The sequence below is a fragment of the Parasteatoda tepidariorum genome, chromosome 3, assembly GCF_982258835.1.
Source record: "Parasteatoda tepidariorum strain Cologne lab strain chromosome 3, Ptep-v5.0, whole genome shotgun sequence".
NCBI lineage: Eukaryota > Metazoa > Arthropoda > Arachnida > Araneae > Theridiidae > Parasteatoda > Parasteatoda tepidariorum.
Window position 1 is genome coordinate 99737801 of NC_141757.1, and position 24597 is coordinate 99762397.

Sequence of the window (24597 nt, forward strand, 5' to 3'; positions counted from 1 at the left end):
AAATAAGATATTTGTTGAATTAAATTTCAACCGAATTCTTCAAAATTCGAAACTTAGTTTAAAATATCAATGCTCTAACTGCAACATGTAATAAACAATATTAATCAATATCTATTTATACTTAAAACCATTTTTTTTTAAATTTTTAATTTCGAAAATTAATTTTCTCTCCCAATTTGACTCTCTGCGTAATAAGTATTTAATAGGACCTTTTATTAGAAAACCGAGTTGGAAAAACGCGCTTTATAAAAAAATAAATAAATAATCCAGTTAGGAGAAAATAAAATATTTCACCTCGCTTTATTTTAACGCAAACACAGCGCAATCTTTTAGAATGTTATTTATTTTTATGGAAACGATTCTCTTCACGCTCTTGCTATGATCGATTCTATTTGTTTCCTTTTCCAGTTAGCATGTGAAGTTCTACCACTTTATTAAATATAGTTCTTAGTAAAAATTATTCTAATCGAAGGCAGACAAAGATATTATTTAAAATTCAGATTAGATTCTCGTTCAATTTCACGTTCTCTCCCTTTCGTTCGATAACCTTGATGGAGTAGTTTTTTATACTGATAAGCTAGTAGAGTAGTAGATGATATTCTTCCGCCTGAAACGGGACTTTTCCCTCTAGGTATGTTTTGACTTTTTTGAGAGTGAGTCTTGCCAATTTCAATTTCAAACAGCGTAAAAGCACGTTGTCTGTGAGAAAAAGAAATATCTCTATCGGTTTACACACGGCATACGAAGTAATTATCATTACTATATATTTCTTTTTTTTATCATATTTTTAATTCAATGTATAATTTCATTTTAATATGCGGTTATCTGTTCTTTTTTATGAATTAAAAGTGAATTTATTGATGATTATTCACTCTTTAATTTTAATATGCTGTTATCTGTTAATTTTTATGAATTGAAAGTGAATTTATTGATGAATTGGATTTTGTAGGATTATACTAATTATTTATAGGATTATTAATAATATTTTATAATATTGCTATTCAAACCCGTAGCCAGTATTTCTATCCTCAGGGGGGGAGGGGGTATTAGATGTCCTCACCATTAATAGGAGTATCATATATTTATTAATTAATAACATTTTGGTTTAGATTTATTTTTATATGTATGATATATCATCTATATTTGTTTATTTAATATTAATATAAATAATTATAGTAATTAGTATATACAATTTAGATTAAGAAGTATAAAAACTTGTCAATGGGAGGACCTGGGATTTGAATCCCATTGGCGGCTTGTAGCCGAACCAGCTTCGGATTGATGGTTTAGAAAATTTCTTGGAAGTAAAGGTGGGTAATGCGCAATGCTAACCGTAACGAAATTTGCGGAGTTTTACATTCATAACCCCCACTCTCCCATATCGGCTGTTGCGGGAATGCTTTAGTATAAATAATAACTTTATTTCAAAAAATTAATTTGTTTTGATTATCTTCTAGGGACAAATGCCCCCTCTCACATTAATTTCTCGGGCCTGTAGGAATTGATTGGATATGATAAAAATAGTTAAAATCAACAACAAAAATAAATAGATGATGCAATATTTTTCTTGATAAATGTATTAATTATTATTATCACATATTTCATTTAAGTGAGTGCATTATTAGGGGAAATTATTTTGCTTATTTTATTGTTATAATTTTTATTCTTTCTAATTTTTTTTACACATTTTAAAGGAATATATTAATGAATTGGGTATTATTAGGTTATTTATATTGCGGGTTGCATTTGATTGCATATGCAAAAAAATATTTAAAAAAAAATTAAAACAGTTGATTGAACAGAAAATAAACCAATGATAATTTCTGACGATTGTTTTTTTTTATTCAATATATTCTATTTATTTTCAATGGTATGTTATTTATTTATTTCGTTTTTTTTTATTTAAGTTAAAAGTAAATCCATTGATGGAATGGATATTATTAGATCATTTAAATTGAAGCTAGAAATTAATTGGTTATGGGTTTAAATAATAATCGTTAGAATTAGCTAAAATTAAATAGTTCATTAATTGCTTTTATGATTTGTTCAATATATTAAATATAAATAATTTATTTTTTATTCGTTATAAGAAGTTGTGCTTGTGAAGTTAAGAGTGGCCTATAATATAAAAAGTACTTAAATGACCACTAAGCAGTTACGAGTATTGCAAAACTTCAGCTGCAAGGACTCTATTGCAGCAAAACAAAAAAACAAAAAAAGTACGAAATCCGTTTTTAATGTGTTTTTCTCTCCAGTCTTTTGAATAAAAAGAGCCCCGGCAGCAGGGTGCACTTGCCCCCCTCCTGTTTTTTTTTTTTTTTTTTTAAATAAGTTTAATCAAATAAGAATTGTAATCGTCTTGTTTGCTGTTCAAATCTGTTTATAACTTTTCCAATGAATTCTGAGTCATCTTTGATTCTTTTCTTATGCACACTGAGCACTTGGCAGATATCTAAGCTATATTTTTAAATTTCATTTAATAAAATATAAATAATAATATATTTTCTATTAGTTATTTTGTTTAACAAGGGTGTATAACACAAACTGACTTCTCACAACTGTAAAACTTCATCAACACAATAAATACCAATGTTAAGCGTGCACAAACACGTTAGTATACGAAACTACTGTTTGTAGTTATTTGTGTTTCAATGCCAGCGCCATCAATACAGTTTCTAGTGGCAAAATTAGCAGGTACAAGAAATTCATACTTTTTTTTAAATATCTTGTTAACAATGAAGAAATATATCTTGAAAAAAAATTAACAGATGAAAGTTTATGTAATAACAAAACAAAATGTAATAAAAAAATAATAGAAAAAAATTTTTTTTGAGGGGGGGGTTAGTTTTTTAGAGGGTTGCACCCCCTTTTATATTATTCTGCCGGGCCCCCTGGGTAGAAATCGTATTGTTTTGCAGGAAGGATTGCAGATCGTACTCTAAATGGATTGTTTCTATGCCAGACATAATTTTACAAAAATTAAAACTTTGGAATCTTACACATTTTGATATTTCAATGACCATATAAAAAAAACCCCAATAGGGATGAAAAAAGTAAAAATAATAAAAATTATTGTAATCTTTGCGGAATAGGCCATAATATGCATATGCAATTGTAGAATTAGTCGATTAGTTAGTTGACTGATAACAATAAATGCGTGCAGACAGCGGTGTATCGCATGACAATCAGCTTTTAAATTCAACTTCTCCAAAATCAACACTGGTAAACGCAGTAGAGGTTGAAGGTAGAGGAATAGGGGGGGGGGGGGGGAAAGGAGATATCTAGAGTTTTGTGAATTGTTGAAAAAGAATTAATCAATAGGAATTGAAACAAGTTTCATTTGACATTTTTTTTATAGATTCATTTGTCATAAAATGCGCTCTTAATGCAAATAGGAAATTTAATTTTGTCAAATGAACTACTATTATTTTCAGATTATTTTTTAAATGAATCGTTTCTTATACCTATTATTTATACCGTACATCTAAATTTACCATCTAATACCATGTATACTTACATTACAGTATGGTACTAACAGGGTGTTTCGTAATCATCGCCTTTAATACATCGTTTTAAAATCTTTGTCAAAAATTAAGTATATAAAAAAAGTTTTTTTTTTAAGAATCATAAATTAAAATATTATCGAGGAAAAAACAAAAACGTTTTTGAAGAAATCTGATGAGTTACTATCGAGGAAAGTTTGATGAAAAACATCAAAATCAGTTAGATTGTGTGACAAAACTAAACTTGTAGTTGTTGCAACTGCCTTAAAACCCCTCTGTTCTGTTTATCTCATTCGGCATGCTAGCAGGTTTCGAAGTCAGTTCCCCGCTTTCCTCAGTTGAGATTCTTAGATGACGGAAAGGTGCCGTGCAATAGTGACTTAGTAATAAAAAATTGAATAAATTGTATATCAATATATAGTTTTTGTTGCATGTAGGCTAAAAAAGATTTTTTATTTTTATAAAATGGCATATTGAGTAATAAATGTGTTGAAAACATAGTTTAACTTTTAAATAATAAAAAAACGCAAAATATAACGCAAATTGATAAATGAACACATTACATTGATATACACACAAAGATAAAATACGTTACATCGTTTGCGTTTATGTAAGTTTAATTTAATAATTTCTCGAGAAAGTTCTGGAATGCACATTGTAAAGCTGCTTGAAAACAAGCAAATACTAGTTAGAAATTTATAAAACTAGTGGGCTGCGCCCCCTGCTCGCTAACGCTCGCCAACCCCCGAAAATTGCTACGCAATCTTATACGGTTTGCTTCGCAAACCAAGCTCGCTTCGCTCTCTACTAACTTAGGTACATTGCAAATGCACAAAATTCTAAGAATTCAAAACAATCATTCAAATCCATATAAAAACTTTTCTTTAAAAAAGAAAAGTACATCTTTTTAGTAAATACTAAGTCATTAAAATAAATTTGAATGCAAATAAATGACATGTAATTCGTTAAACCTATTCGAAATGTGCTATAGTATAATTCGTGATATAAATCAAAAATCGTCAAATAAATTCGTAATATATAAATTCGTGAAAAAAAGCGCTTTCGACAAAATAATAAAATAGAGATCTATCGACAAAGACTTCTGCCTAGCTTAATAGTATGAGATTGCCGCAGCTGATGCTCTCTGGTTATTTCAGTTTCCGTTTTTAAAAGCGCTATATGTTAAGCCACCTCAGCTAGATTTGGCATGTGACATTTTTAGCGGCAATCATTGGTCGATTTTCTAGCGTTGCCATTCGGGGAGTTGTAATGAGGCTTTTTTTTGTCGCCGTGTAAGAGAAATAGTAACGTAAACAAAACAAAGCAAACGTTGTCACCGGCGGAAAAGAAATACAGCTAAAATTTGGGAGCCACGTAAGAGAATTATATATATTAGATGATGAAATTTAATTTATGCACTGAATTTCAGGGCTGTCTAACTTTATACGCTTTTGTAAAAAATGTCTTCTAATGGTAGCTAAATGAATGGTTTAATTAATGTATGATTCTTTGCTTTGCATATTTCATTTAAAGTTATTTTCCGCGCTACTACATATAAATCATTAAAAAAAATCACATGAAACGCCACTTTCTTCCAACTTTCACGTGGTAAAGTTTTTAAAATGTTGTTAAAATTACCAAAAGTTCTGAAAGCTTTAGTTTTTAATTGTATACCACTTAACAAAATATTTTGCGAAAAGCGTATTAGTTGGCAGCCCTAAAATTTCACACTATCCCAATGCTCTTCCCTGTATAAATACAGTTCATATTATATCGAATTTGCAGATGCCTAAGCGTGGACGCAAATTCATCACCGAATTTTTAGTCCCTAATCTTAATGAGGAAACATTCGGAGCGAGACTCGCATGGGTGGACTATGCAAGCTCAATTTTTCAAATTCAGTGGAATCATAAGGCTGCCTCAGCATGGAAGGAAGAAGACTGTCAAGTATTCATGGTAAGATATCTTATTTAATGTAAACTTTCTTTTGTTAACGAGTTTCAGTATCTAACCTAGTTAGGAAGGGTGTTGCGTCAATTCGTCGGGCTAGCCATGGGAGGTTTTCGTGATTACCCTCTCATGTAACGTTTATGCGGGTGAGTTCAAACCAAAAAATCCTCCACGAAGCCCAGTGTGCCGAATGCTTCACCATTCATGAGTTCCATGAGTTTGGTTCAAAATTACAAGACTACGGAGTTGAACATTGATTGTAATCTCAAAATTGGGCCGGCTGCCAAACGTCTGTTATAATATAATATGCTTGCAAAAGACACTAAATTCAAACAGAATGTTGTGGTTAGTCCTTAACGTTCAGCGTAATAATTTCGTGAAAAAGATATAAATTGGTTAAATAAATAATCCTCAGAAGCTGAAGCGGTAAGATATTACCTGATGAGAAACTTCATTTGTTTCAAAAATATATCAATAGGAAATTACAATCGTCAGGTTTCAAGCCCTCAATTTTCAAGACATGTGAATGAAAAGAATTAAAATTGATTTAAAATATTTGCCAACTAAAACTGGAAAAATTAAGGTTTGTAACAAAATTAAGAAAAACCACAGTAGCCGAGAGAGAATAAAAGATAAAAAAAAATCGAACAAGAAAAATCCCAGTGGCCGAGAGGGGCAAATCTGGGTAAAATACATTTCCACGCGCATTGCAGTGGCGGTGAGGAGCTAATGTTATTAGCAAGGGAATCACCATTCATATGAATCTGAAGACGGACATTACAGGCTTTTCATTGCGGAAACTATGCGGGTCTGTGCGGAGGAAACTAAATGTCTATGCGGAATTAGTATATGAGGAGAATAAAAGTTTCAAACATAAACCTTTCAAACAAAATTCAAAACTCAACTGTCTAAATATTTTTTTTTCTTTATCTAAAGATCGAACTTTTACGCACTGCAACAATGCTATCTAAATGATTCAAGGGACGACATATTAAGATGAATCCGCTATTAGACTAGTCTCCAAGTCCCCACGGAATTCCTAATATACAGAAAATTCTAAAGATACAGAAAATTATTTATACAGGTAAATCTTTCCAACAAAAGAAAAATTCCGCTTTTTTTGAAAATTTTGCGTTCGATAAAAAAATGCCCCTACAAAAAAAGAATCAAAAAGCGAACACTGTTTCCTCCACGGAGGGTAAATCTTCCCAACGTAAGAAAAATTCCGCTTTTTTTGAAAATTTTGAGTTCGATAGAAAGAATGCCCCCGTTTGTGTATCATGCTCCCTTATTTCCTTAAATGACTACTTACTATAGTAAAATAAGCATTTACTGTTGCAGTGTTCTCCCCTCTATGGTTCTCCCTAGCGTTTTTAGAAGGGCGGTCCTCCCTTTGATCCCTATAAATGCGCCCTGTTTGCCCTTTTTGTAAAAATAAGCAGTCATCACTTAAAAACACTGCCTTTTTATTTACATTCCATTCTTAAAAGAAAATAATTCCCTGTTTAAATAATAAGCTGGTAAAATTATATGTGTTTGTAGGCTTAATTCTGATTACCAATATTAATTTGTTAGGATTATTTTCAACTCATTAAATTTTTGTAAATATCTCTTTTTTCAAGGGTGTTAATAACTTTTTTAATGGTTTCAAAATTATTTTTAAAATAAATAACTTTCTTTTAAAAAAATGCAATTTTAAATGCTTATTTGATCATAATTTTCAGCTTAAATTAAATGAAATTCTCTCAAGTGTATCAATTAATATTTTTTTTTTTAGTTTACTTTTTTGAAAGAAAAAAAATTATGTCCATTGTCGATTAGCATGTCTTTTATTATTTTTATAAATTACAAATTTTTCTCTCATTCTGATAATGAGAGAGAATTATTTTTGAAATATATTCATAAAACAGTATAAGAGGGTAATTTAAAAATTTTTGAGCATCTTAAAATTTTAAAATTTTTTTACATAATATTACATATTTTGATATTTTTTTAAAGTGCCCTTTCAAAACTTTAAGTGCTTTCAAAACTTTAATGAGTGCCCTTTCAAAACTTAAAGTGCCTTTTCTGAGAGGCAGCGCCCTGCCCTTTTTTATTCCTTGGGAGAACTCTACTGTTATCAATGACGTCAAAATTATTTATTTCCCTTTTACAATAACGATTTGGAAACTTGTTGGAACATTTCTGTTTTAGAAATTTTTTCCTTTTTATAAAATATTGAGCTGCGTAATTCAGTTCAGAATCTGTCGACAAAAATATTCTTACTCTAGTTATATATTTTAAATCAAAATAGTTGTTCATAATAAAAGAAGAAAAATTTCGTTGAATATTCTTTTTTTAGAGAAACAAATTGATTTTTAAGATGGATTCATATTTTTGTCTCAACTTGAAAGGAGTGGCCACAAAGGTCTGGTCCAAATAGTTAAACTAAAGCCCATTACTGTTATTTTACTTTTTTCATCTATCATCGTATCTCTAAAACTATAACAGAAAATCAAAAAATATTACCTCAGAACTAATAAAAATCATTTGTTTAAAAGTAATTTTTAATAATTATTTAATTACTTGAAACATTGACTAGTAAAGAAAGAAAATTTACATCGCAAAATGATTCTTTCCTTATTCAAATCCTTTCTTAAAAATTCCTGAAAAATATTTTACTAATTAAATTATAAATAACGTTGGAAATTTTTACCGTTTTCAAATTAGCACTCTTTATTTTCAATGATTCTTAGCACTTATTATTTTCAAAATTTCACACTACGTTTTTTTATCATTTATAAACTATTTGGTTTTCTTCATTAAATTATTGAGACTTACCAGCCGTTGCAGCGTTATAAAAATAAAAAAAATGGTAAAAGATTTATGATAATTTTCGCCGAATTTTGGGTGGAATGAGAAATTTTAACTACCAGAGCATGCTAACAATTTAAGTTAAAATATCTTGTTCTGAAACTTAAAATAATTATTAAACTTAAGTGAAATGTAAAAAGGGTCCGTTCAAATATTACAACAAAAATGTTTTTGAGAATTTTCAGCTAAATAAAAAAAAAAAAAAAAAAATTACAAGCCCTTTTCCATAGAGCCGTGGTGGCTTAGGGAATAGAGCCCTCACTTCTTCACAATGAAGTGGCCCGGGTTCCAATCCCAGCGATGACTGGCCGATACGAATTCCATATTCAGCTCGCACTGACCACAGTGCTGACGAAAAAATATCCCCAGTGATAGACGAATCATGGGTTTGAGTCCCCTTACCGTCAGGCTAACCGTGGGTCGTTTTCGCGGTTTTCCTCTCATGTAACGTAAATGCGGGTGAGTTCCATTAAAACGTCCTCCACGTAGGCAAATTTTTCCCTATGCGTCTTCCTAGAGTTCCCTTGTCTTCTATATTGGTTTCCAAATTACAAGGCTTCGGAGTTGAACATAGGCAGCGGTAAACTCAAAATTGGGTCGGCTGTTCAATGTCGATTATAAAATAAATCCCCTTCCTTAGAACCGTGTTGGCTCATGCGACCGAGCGCTCGTCTCCCAATGTGGTGACCGGGTTCGAATCCCAGTCGTGGCTGATCGATACGAATTCCTAACTAGAAATTATGCTCTCGACGAGTTGTACCTACTACGAAATGTGCCCGCGTTGTTTTGTCGTTGTAACGAGTTGAGCCTACGACGAATTGTCGTTTCGACGAGTTGTACCTTCGACGAATTGTCACCGATACGAATAGTGCTCGTGACTAATTGTGCCCGCGATAAATTGTCTTTGTCCCAAGATAACCAAAATTCGAACTTATGATAGTTTTTATTAAACTGAATTACGCGGCGCGAACAAAAAAATAATTAACGTAAACGTAACGTAAAAGTTAACTTAAAAATAAATGTTCTCTTATTTTTATTAGGTTTAGAAATAAAAAATGAAAATTCTGATCGAGAACACATTATTTCGATTCCTTCTTCATTTATTTATTCTTTTTATATTTTTCTGGAATTAAATATGTTTAAAGTATTAAACGCAACCTGAAAGAAAAGAAAATTAAAACTGAATTAGATCAAAATTAAAAAAAAAAAAAAGAAAGAAAGTACAATTTGCTAAATTTGAAATTCAGATCAGGAAATTTTTTAAAGTAATATTTACTTTTTTTATTGCATAAGTGGTTAGATATTATAATTTTAGTTACTATAAATTACGTGTAGGTTATTTTGTATGCATTAAAGAGATAAAACCATTATTTATTTTTACAATTCCAGACGTGGAACAATTAAGAGCTTGACAACAATTAAGGAGGATACTGACAAGTCCCTTTTTCAAATTGTTTAAAAAAAATTTAAAAAAAAAACGCTTTTGGGGTAAAATACCATTATTTCCATATCAGTAATAATCTTTTACTGAGCATTATACTGTGCTGTTATTTATTGGAAATTGTGGATACTTGAAAAGTACCTATCTGGAAACAACACATATGAGCAGTTTGACTAAAAATGTTAAATTCCGAAATAATATGGCTGATTATTATATTGCTTTTCACTTGTTGCTTCAAGCGTCTCTAAAGTATTAAAATACTGTTCCAAACAACACCAAATTTGTAAAACTGGTATTCTAAGCTGCACCATGTGCAAAATTGTTTAACATGCACTGAAAATTGCTGCTTCAAAACATCAAGTATCAAAAATGTTGCATTTGTACCATTTAAATATCAGTCCTAAATTTGAATATGCTTACAATTAAAAAAAATTATTAAGAATAATTCCTTTCACTGAATTATAGATTTTTTTTACTTTATTTTATAGGAATGGGATAAAAAACGAGGTCATTACAGGCCAGAGGAGAAAGAATATTTTACTAAAAGCAAACAAAGATTTAGAGCTGTTTTGAATAAGTCAATTCAAGATAACGAAATAACGCAGTTACACTCAGAAGATAAAACAATTAAAATATATTTCTTAGGTATGAACCTCAATATGATTTCTAAAATAAATTATTTTTATTTTGTGTACATGTTGTGTTAATTTAACAAATGTTTGCAGGACCACCAGAAGCTGCTCCATTTGATTTAAAGTTTGATATTTTAAAAGACGCTGTGGATGAAAAAAATATTATCCTAACAAATTATTTAGGTAAGTTTTTGATTAAACAAAACATTTCTGTTAATTTAACTATCAATTTTAAAATAAAAAACAATCTGGCAAAAGTTAATATGTAAGTTGTTTAAAGCGTTTCCACAACATCCTGTTATGAGCCAGAAGGTTCATGAAGCTAAGGTTCCATAATTTCATGACCAAGGGCATGATGGTGGTTGTTTAACTGCCTTTACTTCAAAGACAAACCAGTACACATCAATCTGATAGGTGCATTGCCACTGTGGATCAAATCTTGATGATGACTTACAATGAAAGTGCTTTAATCACTGATTCTTCGCTGCTCGTGTAAATATTATGACATGTATCATTTAAAAATAAGTTATTGAATAATATTTGATGAAAACATAATAATCACTATGTACTGTAATTAGAGTTGGGTACTGATTCGAATCATCAACTTGCAACTGATGCGAATCAGTTGTTTTTATCTAAATAGATTTAAATTAAAATTAATTATTGTTTCTTAAATTTCAGTTAGTTTTGTTTCACAGTGATACTTTGCCTTATACATTTAATAAAATTTTCTTTTAAAACCTAAGAGATTCATTATTAGGAATTAAGATTTTTTCCAATTAAAGAACTTGAAGAATTCAGATAAAAAAATAGAAACATTTCTTTTGTAGATTAAATTTAACATAGTTAACAGCCTTTATAGCAATTAGCAATATATACAATATAATTAATTATACAAAAGATTTAATAAGTATATTTATTTACTTAAAAGAATTCATTAATGAGAAAGAATAATAATTTTTTTTTCGATCAACATTAGTTAAAAGAAAAATTGTGATAATAGTAAACTTTTTTCAAATTTTTTGCAATTTCAAATTTTTTGAAGCATTTGATTTGAATCACGCGACTAGCAATTAAGTCGTGTAAGTCACGTTATTCAAATCAGTGATCCAAATTACTAGATTTGAAATGCGATCTGAATCACTTAATTCGAATCAGGATTTGAATCACTGATCTGAATAGCATGTTTTGAATCATTGATCCAAATCACATGAGTCAAATCAAGCAATTTGAATCATGTGATTTGGATCAATTTTCAAATCAAGTCTTTCAAATCAGTGAGTCAAGTCATGTGATTCCATTTATGCGATTTGGGCCTCTATTTGAATAACTTCGAATCATGCGATTCGGATTACTGATTTCAATCATGTGATTTGGATCAATATTCGAATCACGCGATTTTGATAATTTTTAGAATTTATTCATTTGAATCATGCGGTTCGGATAAACTTTTACTATTATATTTATTCATTTGAATCATGCGACTCGGATAAATGATTCGAATCATACTATTTGAATCATACTATTTGAATCACTGATTCTTAAGGAGGGACTCTGATTGTTGATTCGAATCATGCGATTTGGGTCACTTTTCGAATCAAGTGATACAGATTAGTGACTCAAATCAAGTGATTTAAATCATGCCATTTGGATCAATGATTCGAATTTGATTCAAATGAAATGATTTGAATAACTAATTCTTATGAAGCAATTCACATCACTGATTCGAGTCATGTGATTTGGATCAACTGATTCAGATCTTATTTTGAATCTATTAATTTGGATCACTAATTCAAATAACATGACATAAACGATTTAATTGCAAATCACCTGATTCAAATCAAATGCTTCAAAAAAATTAGAAATTGAAATAAGTTTACTTACCTATCACTATTTTACTTTTAATTAATATAGATAGAAAAAAGTATCATTCTTTCTCATTAATGAAGTCTTACAATTAAATAAATATGCTAATTATATATTTCATATAATTATATTATATATGTTGCTAATTGCTATGAAGACTTTTGAGAAATCTTAAGTCATTAATAAAGAAAGCTTAAGAATTCCTTAGGTTTTACAAGAAAATTTTAACTATATATGACATAGCATCACTGTGAAACAAAACTGAAATTTAAGAAAGAATTATTCACTTTAATTTAAATCTATTTAGATAAAAACTGATTCAAATCACTTAGATGATTTTCTTTTGCCCAACCGTAACCGTAATAAATCAATAGGAAGAAAAAAATATTTTTGTTTTCTTTAAAAATAATTAGTCCCGCAGTGGACTGATCGTTAAGACACGGTTCCCAGCAGATCACCGAAGTCAAGCATCACTGGCTGCAGTCAGTGTGCGGGTGGGTGTCCACTTGGATCAGTCTGCGTAGGGACCGAGGGTGTGCGGTATTGGTCCTCGTTAAACTGTGCTGCCGTAAAGTGCTCGACTTCGCGCGCAGGTCGTTGGGCTACCAAAGCGGGGGTGCCATCCCCTCCGCAGAGGATCAAAATTGTGATGGCATGTCTTCGGATCATCCTCCGGGATGTTTCCCAGACCGTCGCCAATAGCCCATTGTGCAGCTCTAGTGCGACGTAAATTAACATCAATAAAAATAATTAACCTTTTATTGGGTGGCAAAAACACATGTATTAGAATGTGCATATTAGTATATACCTGTATTAAAATATTATAATTAATAATTTTTCTTAATATTATAATAAATAATATTGATTGAGTCGTGGTGGCTCAGGGGTTAGAGTGTTCTCCTTCTAATGAGGTAAACTGGGTTCTAATCCGAGCAATGTCTGGTCGATTGAATTCCGCAACGTTCACAGTGCTGACGTAAAATATCCTCAGTGGTAGGCGGATCATGAGTTATAGTCCTCTTGCAGTCAGGCTAACTGTGAGAGGTTTTCATGGTTCGCCTCACCATGTAACGCAAATGCTGGTTAGTTCCATCAAAAGGTCCGCCACGAAGGCAAATTTCTCCCAATTCTTGATCCAGGAGTTCCCTTGCCTTCTGTATTGGGTTCAAAATTGCAAGGCTACGGAGTTGAACATAAGTAGCTGTAAACCCCCCAAAATTGGGTCAGTTGTGTAACAACGGTTATAAAATAATATTGATTAAAAAGTAAGTATAAGCAGTGATTTAGCTAACTGTTAAAGTTAGTTAACTATTTTCAGACAAGGTAATAAATTTTACATGGTAACTTGCGAGAGAGGGATATAACGCAAACAATTTTTCAATAATTTTATGTTTGATGTAATTCTGATAATTTCATTGGTACAGAAATAAAAATTTATGGTTGAGGGGCACAATCTTAAGCATAATTCCATGTATGGAGCAGGTGTTCAAAATAGTGATTTATGTATGTTTAACTCTATAATGTAAATTATATTAGGGATAAATTCTTAGTTTTTTCTATCCCTATTGTAAAAGATATGTGAAATATGTAAAATGTTAACTACGAGAAAACATAATTTCTTATGACACTTGGAGCTTTAGTTTCACTGACTATTGTTTTTAACCAAAATAATTCAACAATTTTCCTTAATTTACAACTTGGAAAGCAGTAGAAATCATTTTTTAAGTAATTTTTGAACCTTAAAAAAAATTGAAATGGACACTTTTCTGAACAAAACAAAGCTATAAATAATACAGAAGAATAATTATGACAAGACCCCTTATTTTCTATGGTCTGTATAACTGTACTAAAATATTCGTGAAATAAGTCTTATAAAATGTTCTGTAGTATGAAACAATTCCTAAATCTTTCTGATGTAGTATTAAAATGTGTAATGAACAAAGAATTATTTGAGCGATCCTTTGATGTCTGTGCTTATTAACAATTTATCAATGAAATTTTTTATTGCACGGTCATTGACTACGTTAGGAATGTATTTTAATTTGAAGCTTTATAATAACATACTCATGTTATTTAACAATAAATTGTTTCTAGGAGTGGATAGTGAATTAATCGATTCTCTGCACTCAGAAAAAGATCAATCTACAAAAGTAAGTTATATTTAGCTTAATTATAAATTTAACAAAGAGTGTGGCAGATTCATTTGTTTCAAGTTGTATATTTCTACACACAAGTCATTAATTTTATTAAAAAAATGCATAATTATCAGAAATTTTTTATTGTTATGTCTTGTGTGGCTCTGTTTACCCCGTTACACATGCTCATGCGACTAATAGGTAAAGAATATTGTAGATTTGTAAAGTAAATATGCACACACACATTTTCTACGTTCTAATATATTATTAGTTACTGAAATATAAGTGGTAAGAGTCAACATTTAAGAAAAAAATTTAGCTTAACTAGTCATGTGCATAAGAGGATTAGTAATACAACAGTTAAAGTAATAAATCTGGCTATTATTAATAATACCCAGCGATTATTATTATTAACTGATTACGAACTCATTATTGATCAAATTTGCAGATAAGTATCAAAACGAAATAGTCATCTTTTCACTCAAGTTTTATCAGTTACAAAGGAGTAAAAAAAAACATAGAAATATGTATGTTACAAAGTATTAAGTTATAACATGTTACAAAGAATGTTGCTTAAGTTTTAAATGTGCAAAATATAAAAAGGTTGTAATTTGTTTAAAAGAAATATAAATTATACTCATCCTGATCCAACTTGAATTTGTGTCTCTTAAATTAAGTATTGCTCAAGTCTTGCATATAACAATGCTCTGGCAATTTAATTATACTGATATGTTCATGAAGCACCTGATCACATTCGTTACAGAAAGCTTATCCAGACTGTCTTGGCCTGTAGTATATTTAAGGAAGAATATGTTCATCATGAGTGATTTAATTGCATTTACTTCAATGCTTTCATTTCTTGAATAGTTTTATTGAAGTTGAAATTTTCTTTATTTTTAGATTGATTACTCGAATGCTTTAAAAGACCACAATTATCAAAATGTAGAAGAGCATAAGATTTCAGGTGAATACTTTTCATGTACTTATTTTTTTTATTTGTTGTATGCTATTGATACAAAATAAGAGTAAAGTAAATTCAACAAATTTGATAAACCTAACGAATACTGCTTTTAATGTTTTAACTTGAAATGGCTTTACTGATTAAAAATAAACTAAGGTGTTTATTTTTAATCAGTAAAGTACATTCAGGTTATTTGGCTCATCTGTTCAAGATCAATAGATAAGTTAATTAAAACTTTGCAAAAGCTCATTAATAGTTTTTCAATCTTTTCTTTGTATTTAAAACTGATAAAATTTGGCACACATTATAAATTTTTATTAAATTGTTATTAATCATGTGCATTTTAAAATAATTTTTTTAATGTAATATTTAATATTTCTGATTTATTTTTCTAATTCTCCACTGCATTAATTAATATTTCATTATTTTAGTAATTTTTCAATTCTGTGCTCAAAAAATAAGTCTCTAAAGATTGTATTTTGCCTTTATTCAGCTTTAAATTAATGGATTTTTTCCCCTTCATTTTTCAGTAAGTTATGATGACATCTGTTATGATGCTATTACAAGAAATGACATGTCCTTGTATAATGATGAACCAAATGTTTATGCAAGTTTGAATATGATGGGCCAAACAATTGACGAGGTAAATTTATTTTATTATGATATTTATTTAATGAAATTGTTTATGCATTGCATAACTTTAATAAGAATGTAGTATATTATGATCCTGAAATTTTACCAAATTTCTTACACTCTTACTTTATAATATTGCAATATTCATTAAAGCAAATTCAATGCAAATGTAATTATAGCTTTTATAGCTATTGCAATGTTCATAAAAGCAAATTAAACGCAAACTTAATAATAGAGAATTCAAATACAATTACTATCTGTTTTCTAGAAAATAAGGATTGGATATTTTGGGGATTTTTTAGAAAAATAAATAAATGAAAAGAATTTATATTTAAATATAAATATGTATTAATTTATTTAGGAAATAAAGTAATAATTTTTTAAAAAATATTTTTGATTTTCAAACATGGAATTAAGCTATTATGTACAAGCATGCAAGACTAATTCAATCATTGGTTACTGCTCTTAACACACTACGTGATGGATGAGAAAAATGTAGGAAGCTTTCCCGAGTATAACTAACTGATTTCATTGTCAAAATCTCTTTTTCATTATTCTTGTTGTACACATTCTAATATAGATTTTGTTTTTCAAATTTTTATTCTTGTAATTTATTTTTTATGGCTCAATAAATACAATAGAAAATCACTATAATTATATTAAAGTATACCATAAAACTAAATTATACCATAATAAGTATACCATATAAGTATACCATAAAACATAGTAGTAACCACTACTTTAGTGTTTTTTTTTTTTTTCAAAGAGACTACTGAATTAATTTTTCAATTTTTTATTACAAGTTTTTTAAACATTCAGTTATTAATTTTTAAAATCATTTTTTTTACGAAAAAAATCTCAATTTTTAATTTAAAATTTCAAAAAAAAAAAAAAATCCAATGTTAAAGTAATCTCAAATAGTAGAAGTAGTAATCTCAAATAGTACAAGAACAAAAAAAAAATGGTTTCAAAAACAAACTTAATTTTTCTCAGAAAAATTGCATTGAAAAGTGATTCTAAATGTAAAAAAATAAAACTGGAAGAAAAAAACTGTTAAGTGCATGGTGTCTGGAGGAACAAATAAAGAAAAGTTTTATAGATTTTTTTTAAATTGATAGAACACTTGACTTACATTAAATAGATTTTAAACGTTTTACAAAATGCTAATTTAAGATTTTAGACCAACTTATTTTAATAATTAAAAAAAAAATGATATATAAAAAAATTTTCAAATGTAAGATCTGAAATTTATCCAAACGTAACTTATTTTAAAAACACTATGGATTTTAAATGTGTCATGATGTATTCAAACATTTTTCAGAAATTCACCAAAGTAAAAATTAATTGACGAAGCATTAAGTTAAATCTGAAGATTTGATAGTAACATAATTAAAAAAGGGCTATTAAAACATACTGATATTCCTTTGATAATTTAAATAATGGCAAAAAAAACAAACAAACCAAGAAATATAAGTTACTGTTGAAGTTATTTATTTTGGCCACCCCATATAAAAGATCTGTATAGCAATAAATTTTTACATAAATTAGATGTAATTTTATAATTTTTGGATGAAATGATTCGTCTTTTAGACTTTTTATGATAGCTATTTTGTTAAAGCAATTTTTTAAAATTGTTATTGTGTTTAATTTTTGTTATACATTTCAGACTATAAGTAAAACAAAAGTAATTACATGTAAATTCTTATTAGGTACTTAGTCTTTTCTTTATTAGCCATTAGCCAAGTTTCAATTTACTCAATTCCTTTTATGGGTGGGCTATAAAAGGAATTTAAATAGCTAAGCATAAGTGTTGTTTTTTCAATATTTTATTTCTATGTAATAATTGGTTTTTTATTTTAAGTGTAGTTTAATTTTTACTTTTCTCTGATAGAACTTCTTGGAAAATCTATCTTTAGCTGTTCTTGACTCTAAAAAGGAATGCAATCCTCTGCTAGGTAATTTATATGATTTATTGATTAATAATTCACACTAAGACTTATGAAACAAACAACTTAAGAATTTCGAAATTTTCACAATTTTTAAGTTTAAATCAGAATATTTTTTCAAGCAAAAACATATTCTTATTTTTTTCCTGTTTATTTTGAACTGAATTATACAAAAAGTGCATAATTTCTTAAACAGAGTGAAAAATACATTTTATGAGACAATTAGTTAAATAATTACGTGAATAGCCTCACTTGAAAGACTTATTGAAGCGTCATAGAATAATTAATGTATTCCTATACGCTAACCTAATTAGAAAACATAAGAACTTAAAATTCGTCTTATGCTTAACATGCTAGCAATTTTTGATGAACTAAATTTCAATGATTTTAGTAAAAAATTGCTATAATTGTTTAAAATTTTATTTTTATTGTTCCATCAATAATGCTGCTCACATGTTTTCATATAAATATTTAATTCTTAAAATATATGTTTTGCTAGTTGTCATTTCATATAAAACCAATGGGCAATTCCACGAAAGTGTCAACTTTTAAGTGAAATTTTTTTTTTATGAATTGCATATTTTAATTTTAAAAATATGTTCAAAAATAGCCAAAGTCTGCATATTACTGTTTAATTTTTGATAATTTTAAGTTTTTTGAATCTGGCAGCATTCTAAAGTAATCACATGGCTGACAAGCAAATTCCTCACATTTGTGCTCAAATTGTTTTCTTGAAAAATACTTATAAAATAAAAGAAATGTATCTTTCTTTTACAATATTTTGATAAAAATATGCATATAGTACAAAATTTAAGCATTTAAAACATAGCCTTTAAGTCATTTTAACTTTAATATATTAAATAAAAGTAACTTTTTTTGTGTCATTCCGTCACATGTTTTAGTACATTTTTTTAAATAGCAACTGCGTTTTTGGATGAAAATGTGTATATTTTGGAATATAAAGCAGAAGTGGCATAAGAATCAATGAGAAATTGTAAAATTCTATGCATTTGATTATTAACCTCCAATAATTAGCGTGACGGAATGACACATCTTCGGCGATGGAATGACAAAACGAGTCCTTGAGAAGCTTAGTCAAAAACTAGGGAATTATTTCTTTTTCAATTAACCTAATGGCTAAAACAGCTGTTGAAAGACAGATAAAATGTTGAAAAAGACCAAGATCCCCATGATATGATGAAGAAAAAAAACAGAGAAAGAAAGGCAGAGAAGAAAGCTTCCGCGACAAAAGTTGGACTTAAAAAACTCAGAAGTGCAAACGCTGTTGTGCGGAGATTGTGTAAACAAAGAAAAATCAAATTCTACCAATCTCTTCACATACAAATAATTTAAATTCCCTATACAAATTCCTGCAGAGTCTTGGTAAAGCCATAAAAAAAATTGTACACTCACCATAAAAAAAATTGTGCACTCACTTATATATTAATTCAGTCTTTATGTGAGAAGTATTTAACATCGAACTCAAAAGAAATTAAGTGAGAAAAGTAATGTTGATGAGCTGTTTAATTTGGCTAAAAAATTTTTACTGTCAAGATGATGTTAGTTACAAGCCCCCAAGTATGAAGGATTCAGTCATAATACAAACTCTGACAGAGTAACGAAGAGTGCAGATGCAATATATACTTATGGCCTTAAAAGAGGCTTTTCATAAAGAAGCATATATTGATGTAAAGTGTGTCTTATCTCATTTTTGTTCTTATTCTCATTTTTGTTAAGTGTATTTCATTAATACCTCACAGCACATGCACCTATAAATACCATTTAATTGTGATGTTGTTCTAAAAGGCCAAACAAGATGTTGGCTGCTGTAAAACGGCACATAATATGTAAAAGAATTTTATGATTTCATAAAGTCGAAGCAACAAATCGAAGAAGTTTTGTTTCTGTCCAGCTATTCTATTTAAGAGAGGGCAAAAGAGAATGACTTCAGCTAGACACTTGTTACATTAGCATTGCCAGGAACACGAGACCTGCACTAGATGCTCATGTAGTTGAGAAGCGAATCATCAAAATTGGAATGCTTTCTAATTTTAACCAAAACCAAGTGTATGATTTGAAAAGCCACTGTTTTGAAGAGGAAATGGAAAATATGATTGAGTATGAGGTCGGCTCTTTAATCATTGTCCCATACTGCGAAAGAAAAGAAGGCACATTTATATGCAGCGCAAATTACTTTGATAAACAAAGACGATTTAGATGTTAAAGTATTTAAAGAACATGGGACAAAAATTGATTTATGCATAAATTTCCTGAGAACGAAGATAAGATGTGACATTGGCAAGTTAGATATAAAACCTCTTCTGAGACAACCTAATTTTCAAACTGTTGAAATTTTAACTGATTCTTACGTAAATATTAATTCTATTTATCTGTTACATTCCGTTTATCATTTACATATTAGTAGAGCATTTTTTAAATGAAGACTTTCTTCCACTAAACTTTTTGTCATTCCGTCACAGCAAATAGATGTTAATAACTGCTAGCCAACCTGAGGTTAATTTTCCAAATTCACAATTTACATTGCTTACACATTATACTGAAAGTAAAAAATAGTTCAGGAAAATAATAGTTGCAAAATTCACAGAAACTACCAGTTCTAAGCGGTATGCCGAAAGCTTGGTTGCCAAAATGTCATTCCGTCACACAAGTAAAAAGTTCATAAAATTAAAAATAAAAAAAATACAAAATTCTTTTTTTTTAGTTTATGAATCACATTATACCAATAATAATGATATGCATGAGAAAATATCATGTTTATTTGAAATTAGATGCATAGAAACTTCAATTAATTGTCATCATGCAAGTCAAAATGTCATTCCGTCACATATGGAATTGCCCCAATATTTATTAAAGTAAGATTTTCTTAAAAGGGTAACTATTCCTTCAAAACTTTCTTTAACACTAAAACAAACAATATTTTTAATTTTGTCCTTCCTTGATTCATTTTTTGTGCATTATTATAAATTAAATTAGTTATATTAAAGCTTTTTTTTTATCTTTTAAGCCTAATTTTTATATTGAATTGAAGTTTTTAATAGTTCTATTTGTTTTTTCATGTAGAAAGTAATTCACTTTCATGTGGATACGGTAATCAGGTTCTTAACACAGTTGCGTTTGATGATTCAGCGCCAGATAACTCTTTGGAAATTTCATCAAAAGTAAGTTCAATTGTACAAATTATTTTATGGTCCACTCTTATTAGTAATGAAAAATTGTTATGAATTATGCATCTAAGAAATATTTTTATTAATTTACAGATTTTATTTTTTGGAATTAGCTTTATTCAGTTTTTAGCAGCTAAATAAGTTAAAAAATTATTTTATTTGTAATTAATATATGAAGAAAATAAATGACTAATAATAAAGAGAAAAACGCCTAGGAATTAAATGTTTCGTTAAAACGTGTCTTTTTTATTTTCAGAGGAGATTAGAACATTTTGATAATCCCCCTGCAAAGAAAAGCAAGATATTATTTTGTTTGAATGATACTAAAGCAGCCGTATAAAATGCTTAATCATTCTGAGAAATACTATGTACAAAGTGTAAATATGAATAGATTTATGTTTTAAAAAAATTGAGATTGTTTAGAAGATGCTAAAAGCATTCGAAGTCTGTGTAAAATGTAAATAAAACATTTATTTTGCTCAAATAAAGAATTTATTTTTAAGACTCATCATCATCATTGACCACAAAAGCACAGAGGCTTGCATTTCTTTATTCCTCTTTAATCTGCATTTTTCTGTACAGATCATGACACTTTTTAGGACTTGTTTTACAAATGGTTTCGAACCAATTTTGTCTTAAAATCTAAACGTTAACATTTTAATATTCAGGGTATCTGTTACATTTTAGATTTTCAAATTCATGACTAATATCATGAATTTTTCATGACTTAACGAAGTTACTATTTTCTCCGACAAAAACACAACAAGAAATTTAAAAAAGCATTATAAGAACATAAATTGAAATGATAGGTATAACCAAAACTGTTATACTGAGCATCTTCTTATATAAAGATTTTAAATTAAAAAAAACAGTAAAGGAAGAGCTGAAGCAATAAAATAGTTGAAAAAAATAAAAAAGCAAAAAAATTTGAAATTACTTTCCTTCTTTTTAAGAAATGTTAATTTTTTTTATGAAATAAAATAAAACTAATTTTTTTGAAATCTCTATTTATTTTGGACAACTATCAGTCATAAAAAAAAATTGCATCTGCAAAAAATCAAACAATTAAAACAGTAACTATTTATGGCAGAAGTAAAGAGAGCCCTAGATATATTCTGGAGAACCAACATTAGTTAAAAAAATTTTAAAAGTTAATATCTCTTATATTAGTGTCATATAAGGAATTTAAAAACATGATAATTTTAGAATTCAGAGCTACTCCCTTTAAATTTTTCAAAACTAATAACTTAATATATATTGAGGCATATGCAGGTGGCTCCTAAGAAGCTATGTGACCAGAAATCAAATAAATTATTTTAAATTAATTTAACAAAAAATTATTCAGATGTTATAAAACAAAAGACATTCAGATGATTTCCCTTTATGAACTTTAACTAAGCATGCTACAGACAAGATGGTAATTTACATTCTAATCTGAGATGCAAATTTTTTTAATCATTGCTAACAACTTAGTTGCAATCAACTTTGACAGCATCAAAAGTCATAGTGTTTTTTAAAAGAAATACATAATATGAAAACAAATTATCATGCTAGTTATTTCAATATGGCAAATGTGTTGTAACCTAGATTGAGATGTGCATTTCAGCTTACAATAAATGTTTAATTCATGTATTATTGGCCGGCATAACATGGATGCATTATATACAAATTTTTAAAAGAAATGTTAAATGATTAAAAAAAGGTGATAGCACAGCAGTATATTTAAATAGGTATACAATATCTTTAATAGCAAATTTATAACATGTTTTTTTGAATTCATTAAAAATAAATTTAAATATTCATGAAATCATTTGTCATGAAAATTTTATTGTTAAAAGAAATGTTAAATGATTAAAAAAAGTTGATAACACAGCAGTATATTTAAATATATATAAACTCATGTTTGTGAAAATTGCAACACCATGAAGGACTTGTGCGAGTGAGCTGAAATTTTCAGGAAATGCAAAGTAGAGCATAATATGCAAATGATTAGAATTTTAGACCCGTAGCGCATGCGTATGCTGAGCAGCGCCCTCTGAACGGTGAATGGATCCGAATAAATAGACGGCTGTAGCGAGGCGTGTATGGTTATCGGTGGTTATCTGCTAGTGGTAAACGTTAGCTCAGACGTTACTTATGCCTCTTCGACGAAAGAGAGCGAGATTTCAACAACTTACGGAGTTCGAAAGGGGGAGAATCATCGGCCTTTGTGAAGCTGGATTGTCTCATCGTGCAGTAGCCGTTTGTGTGCAGCGTAACAGCAGCACAGTGATGCGTGTTTGAAAGCAGTGGACGGACGAGTGTCAGAGAACTCGGAAATCCGGGAGTGGATCCCGAAATGTCACGTCAGCTCGCGATGATAGACACCTGGTCCGCATGGCGCTGACAGGCCGTATGGCTCCCTCTATACAACTGGCAGCACAGTGGTCAATAGCTACAGGTGTTTCATTCGTAGACGTCAACTGCAGCTTGAACTGCGCGCAAGGACTCCTTTATACAGGATCACCATCACGCTAAACCACAGCCGCCTGCGGCTACAATGGGCCAATCAGCATAAGGACTGGCGTGCTGATTGGCAGCTTGTCGTGTTTTCTGACGAATCCCGCTTTAATTTGTGGTACCATGATGGCCGCATTCGTGTCAGACGCTATGCCTGTGAACGCCACCTTCCGGAGTGCATTATTGAACGCCACAGTGGACGAACACCCGGAGTTATGGTCTGGAGTGCCATAGCATATCATGGACGATCTCAATTGCTGCGAATTGTGGGTAATCTGAACAACAACCGGTACATCATTGAAGTTTTATAGCCCCAAGCTGTTCCTTTCCTTCAAGCCTTGCCAAGCGCTGTATTTCAACAAGACAATGCCCGCCCTCATATGTTCTGTTCAATCCTTCCTTGCATTGCGGCAGGTACAGCTTCTTCCTTGGCCTGCGTATTCCCCAGATACGTCAGCGATTGAACATGTGTGTCATTTTGTTGGTCGGTGCCTCGCTCGTGATCCTCGTCCTGTTGCTTCTACAGACGAACTTTGGGTACGCATACAAACTATATGGAATGCTCTTCCTCAGACAGACATTCAAAATTTGCTTGACTCCATGCCACGTCGTGTAGCAGCGTTTATTGCGGTGCGTGGTGGCTACACAAAATACTGATTTCGATCTCTTGTTATTGTTTGTTTGCTTTGAAAGTTTAATCATTTATTTGTACCACTACCACTCAACTGTGTAGTAAATTTCATTCAATTATGACGATTCCTTCATGGTGTTGCAATTTTCACAAACAGGAGTTTTTACAATATCTTTCATAGAAAAGTCATATTATGTTTTATTGAATTTTGAATTAATTAAAAATTAATTATGAGAAATAAAACACTATTTTTTTTAAAAAAAATATTACCATACCATATTTAAAAAAAAAAAATCAATTTGTAAGGTACCTCAAATATTATTTTTTCTGACTTTTTTGATATTTTAGGGTATCCACAAGCA

The 24597-nt window shown here is 29.6% G+C and overlaps 1 protein-coding gene across 1 annotated transcript; it reads left to right on the forward strand.

Annotated features, from left to right (window-relative positions):
• The first annotated feature begins 312 nt into the window (after nucleotides 1-312).
• Nucleotides 313-21607, forward strand: LOC107454659 (uncharacterized). The gene is made up of 10 exons (XM_016071927.5): nucleotides 313-746; nucleotides 5289-5459; nucleotides 10236-10392; nucleotides 10473-10562; nucleotides 14340-14395; nucleotides 15281-15344; nucleotides 15872-15984; nucleotides 17866-17929; nucleotides 21002-21099; nucleotides 21362-21607. Exons 2-10 carry the CDS (start codon nucleotides 5289-5291, stop codon nucleotides 21443-21445), a joined length of 897 nt encoding a protein of 298 aa, XP_015927413.1. The 5' UTR covers nucleotides 313-746; the 3' UTR covers nucleotides 21446-21607.
• The last annotated feature ends 2990 nt before the right edge of the window (nucleotides 21608-24597 follow it).

Bases quoted from the DNA above. Each gene is read 5' to 3' on its own strand.
- LOC107454659 (XM_016071927.5), top strand. From the start codon at position 5,289: ATGCCTAAGCGTGGACGCAAATTCATCACCGAATTTTTAGTCCCTAAT. The intron at 5,460-10,235 runs GTAAGATATCTT...TTTATTTTATAG, and splicing joins AAGACTGTCAAGTATTCATG to GAATGGGATAAAAAACGAGG. The intron at 15,345-15,871 runs GTGAATACTTTT...TTCATTTTTCAG, and splicing joins AGAAGAGCATAAGATTTCAG to TAAGTTATGATGACATCTGT.